Below are 11,065 nucleotides of genomic sequence, written 5' to 3'. Positions count from 1 at the left end.
GAAGTCAAAAAAACAGACAAACGTATCAAGATCATCAGCGGAAGCAGAATACCGCGCAATGGCCAATACTTGTTTGGAGATAGTTTGGTTGCGATATCTGTTGCAGGATTTAAAGGTGTCATGTAACTTGCCAGTTCAACTTTTCTGTGACAATCAAGCGGCATTACATATAGCAGCAAACCCAGTATTTCATGAACGCACAAAACACATTGAGATAGACTGCCACATTGTGCGAGAAAAATTACAAGCTGGGATAATCAGTCCTTCATATGTACCGACACAGTATCAGCTCGCAGATATTTTTACGAAGGCATTGGGCAAGGAACGATTTTTGACGCTACGACACAAGTTGGGGGTTCTTGATCTTCACCTACCAACTTGAGGGGGAGTATTAAGGAAATAATAATTATAAAATTATATGCAATTATTGTATGCAATATTTGACGATATTGTACCAATTATATGCAATTAATTTAATAATTATAGAATCTCATGATTAGTATCCTACCTAATTAGATTGTAATTTGGGAGAGAGAAACTCCCTATATATTTCCTATACATGACTGATGTAATATACACATAAGAGAATAAGAAACATATTTTCTTCTTACCATTTTTTTATCATTTTCTTATACTGCATCTATATGTAAAAATATATTTTTGAATATGGTGAAGTCACACTGTTCAACTTATTCTCCTGCATCTATATGTAAAAATATATTTTTGAATATGGTGAAGAATCTATATGTAAAAATATATTTTTGAATATGGTGAAGAGTGTGATATTTTCTTATTTTCGAGTAGTTAGAAATAAATTTTAAGATGTTGACTGTGTTTTTATTTGCTTATAAAAATTTTTATTTTTCTGGAAGCCGTGTGAGGTTGAATACTTGAATGACAATAACATTACACAGATTTTACACATTAAACCGTAAAACAAATGCATCAATGACAACAAAATTATTGGTTAAATTACATCCTCTGCTGTTACATGAAAAGAATAATCTTAGGAAGCAAGATAATTGTATCTTGATCCGGCAAACTACATAGCAATGGCTGTTATTTAGAAGTATTATGGGAAGATTCAAGGATTAAGTTTTGTGAGGGAGTATGTGTTCACACACTTCAGTAGGTTATTATATGAATAAACTCTGCCAGGTGACAAACTTGTTAACACCACGGTTCCTCTATAATGTAGTCTTACTTGGGATTTCTGCCTTTCTGACCAAAGCCCAACTTCACTCAGATCTCCTTCTTTCCAGCAAATGTTCACTGTCACCCCACCACGACCTTTCAATCCTTTCACACAACCATTGGCCCATTTATCGCGTGGCAATGCCGGCAGCAAGTAGAGGTCCTTCATAGTGCTTTGAACAAGCATTTCTGCTATTGCTCCTGAAAAACTGCCACCAAAAAGTGCTTTTTCTCAGCCACAGAATTATCAGTAGCTCACCAAGTTGTTACCAAGAATATGGGTCAACTAAAACATACTACTATGCCTGTGGGTCAACTTAAAGATTTAGAATGTAATGAAGTTTTCACACTCACGGAAATGCTCAGTTATTCTGTTTAAGATGTTACAGAAGAAATTAAGAGCCAGAGTCTAGGATTATAATGTTGATAAGATGCAATGGAATAGATTCAACAAGATATGATAATTGCACAAATGTTTAAAAACAGGGGAAAAACCTTCTTGCATCAGTACGATTTATCAGATAACAGTGAACTCATGAAACAAAAGTTGAAGCCTTAACATGACGTATAGAAATTGAAATTCTACTGAGTTTCTTGGTATTGAAACTCAACTGTTATCCCTTCCTTCCCCAGATATGAGAGAGAATAAATATACAGCCCAAACTTTTTTAAGCGATGAAAGTGAAATTGACAAGATACCTTACAGTCCTTACAAAAATTGAGCCTTACCCAAAGTTAGCATCAATCTGGAAAGGGGGATGTGCTGTGAACAGATTGCTATAAAGTCCTCCTTCGTAATCACTTTCATGGTCAGGGTCTACCAACACAATCAAGTGTTTTATCATACGATATGCATGCTCACTATTCTGAAGATGTGCCCACAATGAAGCTTTCCAAGTTGTCGACCATCCTGGACCATCATCTCCTGTAATACAGAATAAGAATGTTAACAACTACTGTTGAATTGCTGTTTTAGTATTGAAGAAGAAAATTAATACAGATTTACATTATGTACTTATATATATAAGGTTGAAATTAACATACTAATCCATGATTTGGTAGAAGTAAACATAATTCCTGGAGAACCATTATAGTAGTCGACTAAACTAACTAGAGGCCTTAAGACGGTACATAGTTGAAAGTACTCTCTCTAGTCTCAACACACAAAAGCACTTCAGCTATTCATATGCAAAAAAAAACACAGCACCATTAGAGAGTATTTTTTACAAGTTTTTTCAAATGGGATATTAATAAGGTTAAAATTATTCATTTGAACTTTATAAGTACAAAAACTTTTTTTTAATTTCTGTACAACCAGTTTTAATCCGTATTAGTCTTAGAGACTAAAAAGAACTAAAATGATACCTATAGAGACTAAAATGGATTAAAAAGGATATCTATAGTAACTAAACGGAAACATTGTTTAGTATAGAGACTAAAAGTTGTAACTACATGGAAGAAATGAGTAATTAAACCTATTAATAATTATATATGGTTGTTCCAACTTACCTAAGAATATGAAATTTCAACAAAATAAATAAGTTCCATACATATTGCATGGAAAAAATATTATCCCTTGAAAGATTTTAGCTCTTAAAGTTCTCATAAAAGACCTCTTTTAATTAGACTAAATTCCACAGCTTTACAGAGGCCTGGAGTTTTCTCAAGACTAATCGTGTGCCCCGGAAATAGTCCAAACAGATGTGAAACATGTCGATGATGTACATCTGGGTCCTCAAAATCTTCTGCCTGCAAAATAAGTAAGGCGCTATAGTCAACATGGAATTGCTGGCAAACAGTCAAACTTGTTCGTTGCAAATCAGAATAAAATATCCGATGACAAGAACTGGCCAAATGGACATTAAATGGATGGAGGGAAGGAATACAGATCATAAATATAATTGCTTACCCATTCCATAATCGTACCATCTTTAGAAACTTTTGTCGGAGGAAGCTTAGACTGATACTCGGTGACTCTTTTGATGATTGCATCATTATGTCTTCCCAGAACCTGTTTTTCAGATATTTAGTGACCAAGACAATATGAAACTAGTATTGGTTTGAATATTAAGATCATGCTCACCTCAGAAGCAGCAATGATTATAGAGAAAACTTCTTTTATGATTGAAATGTCCATGGTTGATGAGTAGCTCACACTAGCAGGCTTTCGGTCTGGGGCAGTGAACATGTGCTCTGGTGAAGTTGATGGGTTAGTTTGTAATAATCCACCACGGCCTTCAATCAACCAATCCAACAAAAATGATGTACATTCTTCCAACAAAGGGTACGCTTTATTTTTAAGAAAATCCTAATATAAAAAAAAAGAAAATTCAACCATCACTTACCTAGTAATCGATACACACACAAGATACTCACAAAACAGATACAATGTATGAATATAGCATTTACAAATAAAAATATAGCTATATGTGCCATGATAAAATATTAGATTCCCCATCCCTTTGGTATGCGTATCTAATACTCTAATACTAGTCTATATTTATAACCTCGAAGGTATTTTGGTAACAATGGCTGTAAACAAGTGTCATCCTTAAATGAAACTTGAAATCTATAATTAAAGTTTTTGGTTGTGGTTTGAAAATCCATTTGAAAACAGTATGTTGCTCCCTGGAATTATTAATCATCATAGCTGATCAAGGCATTATTTGGATTGATATCAATTTTGAAACTATATTGAGTTCATAAAACATAATAACCAAAAATAGGTCAACTGGTCATATAGAACCCTATCATAACATGAAGATGAATAACATCTTCCAACATTTCAGGTCCAAGACATCATTAAGCCATGAAAATAGACACAGATAATTGCATGCATGAAACAGGCAACTATACAAGTATAGCAGTTCATCATCAATAATTTCAATAACTATCTAAAATTAGTCCCCCTAAAACAACTGGTCGGTCAAACAACTTTTCACAAGATCAGTTTTTAGTTAATACTTTAAATCAAGGATTAGATAATTTTCTGAAAAATCAGAACTTACTTTGTCCATTGTATAAGTATAATGCTCCCATAAATGGACAGAAAGCCAAGCTCCACCCATAGGCCATAAAGCCCAAACAGCCTCACCTCTATCTGCTGATGTTTTACCCCATATGTCAGAAACTTGATGTGCAACCCAACCATTTGTTTCATAGTTCACCTGTATGCAAAAGATCAGAGGACAATAAGGCTAGAGCATATAAAATTCATGACATGGTGTGCAAATGGTAATACGGTAGACTATATGTTCTTGTCTTTTTGCTTTGTTATACAGGATAAAAAGTTACTGATAGCAGAAAGGATGGATCTCTTTCTTAAATATAATGCCAAGAATAATATGAAAGAAAGAGGGAAAATAACAAAATACCTTTGCAGTTTTTTTACCATTGGCTGACAAAGACGAAATGAAATCAAATAAGGGCTCTTGACACTCATGTAGGTTGCTAGAAAGGGCTGGCCAATAATTCATTTGAAGATTAATGTTCAAGTGAGGAGCCCCACTGGATGACGTACAAAAGGAGAAAAATTACAAACTTTAAGAAATTCGTCATGAAATTACTTCTACATATTATATTTAATACTCAATATCCATGTGAAAACTCTAAGCCGCCTTATAAACAAGAAACTGCAGTATACAATTTATTTTTTATTGCTAGAAGAGAGATGAAAAGAGAAGGGAAGACATACTCCCATGCAGGCTCAACATCTTTGTTCCAGATACCCTGTAGGTTTGCCACCTGAGTTCCAGGACGTGAACAAGAGATTAGCAGATATCGACCATATTGAAACAAAAGCTCAACAAAGGAAGGATCCTCGTCAGTTTGAAAAGATTTGACTCTTGCTGAAGTTGGAATTGTGTCAGTTTCCTTTTGAGAGATGTTTGTTTGGGAGGAAACCGATTGCCTTTTGTAAAAAACAGATTTTCCTAAAGTCTTGGAGCTTTTAGAGAGTTGCAATGAGACGCGATGAAATAGATTTTGATAGTCATTCAAGTGTCGTGCATAAAGATCATCATATGAAAATTTTTTCACAGACTTCATTTTACTAAGGGACTCAGAAGTAGGGTCCTTCTTAGAGTCTTCAGGCATAGTAAATGGGCCATCAAAGGAAGAAGAAGCTGTCAAAAGCAAAACAGCCCAATCTGAACCTTCAACTTTTAGCTTCCTTTCATCCAAAACTTGTATAACCCCGTTACCAATCCGCATATCAAAAACTGCAGAAAACTGAATTCCCTTTGGATTGTCAATTGAATTCACTCTTGGTTGAATCCTACTACCCGGACATCTCCCTTCGATTATTATCTGATTTTGGCCACTTACCCTTGAATCGTGATGCATTTTGCTATCAAAATACACTGTAAATGATAATGAGCCGGGTTTGCTTGCAGACAACCTTGTTACTATTACTTGGTCTGGATTAGAAACAAAATGTTCTCTCGTAAATTCTACATCACCCACAGAGTATTTTATTTTAGCCCTTGCAGTATCCAAATCCAGCTCCCTGTGATATGACTCCTTCGAGTATTTAAGATGAGAATCATGAAACTCTATCTTGATATCACCGAGAAGTTGGTATACCTTCATAGTAAGAAATAACAGTTAGGAAAATGAGTGTCATATGATTGTATAAAGCTTCCTTCTCATGCACCAATCCATATCCCAAATGAGAGCACCAATAAGCACACATTTAAAAGGGGGGCCTGGGGGCATGAATACTAGTTGAATAATAAAATTATGAGATTTGTATGGTAGAAAAGTAGCACCTAATCAGATTCCTCTGTTTATATATCATATTGCTGGATGTCAACCCCAAACATCAGTTTAGCAAATAGTATAGTTCCTCAAAACTTAGAGAAAGGATGGTTATATGAATTGTGATATATTACATACATTGGAAGGCTCTCCTGACAACTTGACAGCTGCTGCTGTAGCTTCAGGGAATTTTCTATCATCAACAAGCTTTCTGACTTCAGCCAGTGCTTGTGGAGCACTTTTGTTGGTGTAGTCTCCAGGGATCCCAGTCCAAAGTGTGTCCTCTACAAGAAAATTTAAATCTTCACATTAGAATGCTTAACGAAAGAGAAACACATAGTAGATTGGTTTCACCTTGCATAAAATAGTAAACCATGACCATGTCCTTGACATTCATCACAATTATATAACTTCACAAATAGAAATGCCAATAGTGTCACCCATTAGACAAAAAAAAAACTTTCAGAGCGAAAATTTCTCCTAGATCTTTATCGAATAAACTTTTCCATGAATACTTATAGATGAAGAAAATAAGAAGAAGAAAACTAAGTTCCTCTGATAAGCTAATTTTAGTTTACGCCTAATTAAAACTTCTAGAAATCCAATGAGAAAGTTTTTATAAATTAACTTATTGATAGCTAGTTTGAGCTCATGGAAGAAGCTTAATTCGCTTTTCTTTATTACTTTTTATTCTTACAAGTCTCTAACAAAAAAAATCATCAAAACAAAAGAACCTTAGTAAAACCACACCAGAAAAACAAGCCTTTCTAGGTGGAGAGTAAACCCCACACTAGAATGCCATACTTCTAATCGGGACTCAAGTCCCATACGTACAATTGGATCCCAACAAAGATCTTGAAGAAATTAAGGACAATATGTAGGTGTGTTGTGTTGTTCTCATCATCAATCACAAACTGAGTGAATTTTAAGAATGCAACTTACAGAGGGTCAGTTAGTGACAAAGGGTATAAAAAATGCTTAACTTTGACTAAGGGGGAATGAAACATATACTTCATAACGCTTTATGACAAGCATATAAGAAAAACATCACTTTCATTGGCCTTTGGATCGAAGTAACAGCAATTAAAGCTGAAAGCTTTTGAGATTAGAGTTTGAAAGCAAGAATACCATTGAGCTGGAGAAGTTCGGAGGGTACGCCACCCCAAACCATGGCACCGAGACGGCCATTGCCAATGGGGATGGCATCTGTCCAGTGCGTTGCAGGCCCTGCGAAAGTAACCTTCAAGGGCCTTGGAGGAGACTCATCATCCCCTGCATTGCTTGAACTTGGCTTCCACCAGCTACTCTGTGGGGTGTTGCGCACCGTAACCCCTTCTCCCTCTTGCATTGCCCAGCATAGTGAGCAAGAGAAGACAAAGTAAAGAAGAGGTCGGTGCAGAAGAAGCTCATCACTGTGCCTCATAGTTGTTGTTATCTCTACTCTCGGTGCATCTCATTAGACTCAGTTTCCACATACTATTTTATACCACAAATTATTGTGCCTTCTCAGTTACTTCTTCTGCTTTCTCACTATTTTAAACATTATAATCACAGAATGCTGCATATGTCTAGGAACTAAAATTACTAATTTTATTTATATTTTCATATCTATTATCATAATATTACGCGTTTTGTGGACTAATAAAAGTTTTGTTTTTTATTATATAGATCATTAGAATAATGTAATTTAATAAATAATATTATGTTTTTCTAAGTATTATATTATTTATTAATATAAATAAGGAATTTTGTCCGAAGACTTATAATTTAATTCAAAAAATATCTCATGATATTAAATTATATTATATATATATATATATTAGATAGACGTAAAAATTATGACATTTTATAGCATATAAGTGAGTGTAAATTTCATCTTTAAAGTCAAAGGTTAAGTTAGACTTAAAATTCATTTTTTAATATGTTATCAGAATTATTTATGAGGTCACTTATTATCGGAGTCGTTATAAAGAGTCGTTATAGAACTATTCATAAATATATAATATCAGGTTTAGGGTTTAGGATTTAGGATTTAGGGTTAGTGTTATTTTCGACTTTGTTAAGTTTATTAGATCCCATTATTGAGTCACTATCACACCATTCATAAATATTATTAAAGATAAAAAAAAAATTATAGCTTCTTTCTTTTATTGATGTGTTTTATTAAAAGATTATTCATAATTAAAAATATACAATGTGGAATTCCCTTTTCATTACTTTTTTTTCATATTTAAAATATAATTTATTTCCTTTAATTGCTTTGTTTCATAATTCATGTTACACGAATTGCTAATAATGTGACATGAAACGATAAAGCAAGTAATCAGAATTAGCTGTGAATGAAGAGAAGTAACAGAGACTGCTTTAAATTGGACACGCGTTTGCAGGCCCACACAGACGCTGTTTTTCTTAGGAACCCACCCGACAATGCAACTACCCAACATACCAAATCTTACTAATAACTTATATTTTATATGAAATGTTTTTATTTAATAAATTAATAGTTTATAAAAAAATAAAGTACTAGTCTTATAAAAGGATTAAAACAACTAGAGAAAACAGTATTTTGAATTTTAAATTTTAAATTTAATAACAGGAATAATGATAAGTGATTTACCTCCAACTTTTTAGAGTCCAACACAGGGACTAAAGTGCATAATAAAAAATTAGTTAGTTTGATACACTGGTTATAATATGACATCAACCTCGAAAAATGGTGTTTTTGGGTAAAAAAATTGGAAATATGTTGCATGTGATGTGATTGTGGTGAGAGGTGTGGAGAGGGATGACAGCTATCCAATGTTCACTCTCGTGTCTTTTTTAGAGATACTTCATCACATGTTCTTAAGATAATGTCAAGTGTTTTCTTATTGTTTAAGAATTTTGAATGTAAAATTAAATAAATTATTTTCAAAACACTTATCACTTTATGTAAAATGTATTTCATATAATTGATTGAAAAAATACTGAATAATTTTGTCTATAATGAATTCACAAAATAATTTATTTCTTACAGACAGACTAAGATATATAATTCAATACTTTTTATGCCTGAGTAATTTTCATTTTGTAAATGTTTGTCCGTATTATAAATTCTAAAAGGAAAAAAGAATATGTGTATACAAATTACTGAAAAGTTTTGCATTAGCAATATGTGAATTTGTCAAATCATTTAACAACGTAACATTCCAATTTTAAATATAATGAATTTCTTTTTTCATCACTGAAACTTTTAATTTATATGATTCCGAAATACTCAAAATAAATACTAGTAGAGTCTCATAAAAAACTATATTTTTACAAAAATATCAAAACAAAATTGATATTGACTTGTTCGGTGAAAGTTGTAGAGGTATTCTAATTAAGCTCCTATGTAATAATGTGAATTTATAATTTTCAAATCAATTTCTTTTAAAATCAAACCATCAATACTCATAAATCTTTATACTTCAAATTATTCATAATACAATTTGAACAACTCATTCAATTATCTTTTCAAAAATTAATAGTTATTTACATTCATTCTCAATTAACACACTCATTTACTCAAAACAACCCTACAAGAAAACTTAAAATTGATAACCACATTATCTTCACATCCATATTTTATAACTATCTCATAACTTATGGTTCTATTGAAAAATAAAAATAGTTTCCTTTATCGAAATAGAAGTAAAAATACTCACAAATAATTTCAACTCATAAATAAAATAAGGACAATTTAACTTTCACCCAAAGTCCATCATCCAAATATATCACTGGAACTCTTCAATCTCTAGATATTAAATACAAAAGAATCTAATAAGTTAAACATAAAAACTTAAAACTAAATAAATAAATAAAACACAATTGAACTTACTATAATAAAAAAATCTAAAATGAAGGGTAATTATATTAAAATAAAAAATAACAACCAATTTTGTATTTATATATAATTTTTTCACTTTAATAATAAAATATTAAAGTGTCGTTTTAATTATACCATTTTTATATTTTTTTTTTAATTACAAATAAAGTTAGTATTGTTTATATAATATTTTTTAAAATGTAATATTAAATTTTTTCCAGCTATATTATTTATTTTATTACACAATCTTTATTTTTTTATTTTTTTTGCCTTCATGAATGTGCAAGACACGAATATTTAGAAGTAACTTCTAATATAGGCAAAGATAAAAAAAAAAAAAAGGGCCTAGACCAAGGTCAACATAAATTAATTGTCATGTACTGTATAAAATTTAGGTTTAACAATGATCTTGAATTAACGTGCAGGTGGAATCGATTGTGGGAGCATTAATGTAATAATGGAAATTATAATTAGTAATAATCATTCATAATTAAAGGTCTTAACCGGGGTAGGTTTAATTATGGGTAATGGATAAGGTATTAATCTTATAAAAAAAAACATGGAACATTTAATAATGTATTTCAACGAGAGAGTATCTTAAGTAATTTTTGTATTTTAAAAAAATAAAAAATAATATATATATATATATATATATTTCTATATTTATGTATACAGTTATTTTAATCTTTGACTTTTGTTCCTTGGATATCTTTATTATCATACAAATATATACATTGCTTTTGATTTATTTAAATATAATTAAATAAATCGATATAAATATGAATAAAAGAAACTATTTCAACATATTTAAAAAAATTTAACATAATCTCATATTATATGGACATCTTAATTATTTTAAAAATATAATTTTATAATTCTTAAAATTGATTAAATGTTGTATTCAATTTCTCGGTATATAAATTTTGTTCAACTAACAACATCACAATACCTCATGTGAACTTAATCACCCATATAAAAAAAATCTAACAATAAGTATTAAAAGCCATTAACTCTTAAATTTAGACATTAAATGTTAATTCGTTTTAATAATTTAAAAATAATACATGAAAACTAATTATTTTATAGTTATATTATAAAGTTAAAATGTATAAATAAAATTAAATAATTATTATAAACTTAATTACTCATATACCACTAGTTTACTCACTTTCAATTATTTTTTAAGAAATTATTTTCTTAGGTTTATAGGGGACGTCATTTTGGGTTGGTGGATCTGAAAAACTACAAATTTAGCTTGAATGAATA

At 31.1% G+C, this 11,065-nt stretch overlaps 1 protein-coding gene across 1 annotated transcript; it reads right to left on the bottom strand.

The window, feature by feature from the left end:
- Nucleotides 1-915: 915 nt before the first annotated feature.
- Nucleotides 916-7,522, bottom strand: LOC137827872 (alpha-L-fucosidase 2). Its single transcript, XM_068634229.1, has 10 exons — nt 7,081-7,522; nt 6,091-6,236; nt 4,889-5,778; nt 4,569-4,701; nt 4,203-4,361; nt 3,278-3,502; nt 3,104-3,205; nt 2,808-2,943; nt 1,924-2,119; nt 916-1,403 (listed from the first exon to the last, which is right to left on the bottom strand). The coding sequence occupies exons 1-10, from the start codon at nt 7,373-7,375 to the stop codon at nt 1,085-1,087; spliced, it is 2,601 nt and encodes an 866-aa protein (XP_068490330.1). The 5' UTR covers nt 7,376-7,522; the 3' UTR covers nt 916-1,084.
- Between the last annotated feature and the right edge of the window lie 3,543 nt (nt 7,523-11,065).

Source organism: Phaseolus vulgaris, chromosome 7 (assembly GCF_000499845.2).
Source record: "Phaseolus vulgaris cultivar G19833 chromosome 7, P. vulgaris v2.0, whole genome shotgun sequence".
Lineage (NCBI taxonomy): Eukaryota > Viridiplantae > Streptophyta > Magnoliopsida > Fabales > Fabaceae > Phaseolus > Phaseolus vulgaris.
Note: the sequence above shows the minus strand (reverse complement) of the source record. Positions and strands in the feature narration are given on the sequence as shown.

Coding starts and splice junctions, on each gene's coding strand:
- LOC137827872 (XM_068634229.1), bottom strand. CDS start 7,375: ATGAGGCACAGTGATGAGCTTCTTCTGCACCGACCTCTTCTTTACTTT. Junction 2,120..2,807: donor ATTTAGTCTAATTAAAAGAG/GTCTTTTATGAG, acceptor TCTGTATTACAG/GAGATGATGGTCCAGGATGG. Junction 1,404..1,923: donor CAGATTGATGCTAACTTTGG/GTAAGGCTCAAT, acceptor TTTTGGTGGCAG/TTTTTCAGGAGCAATAGCAG.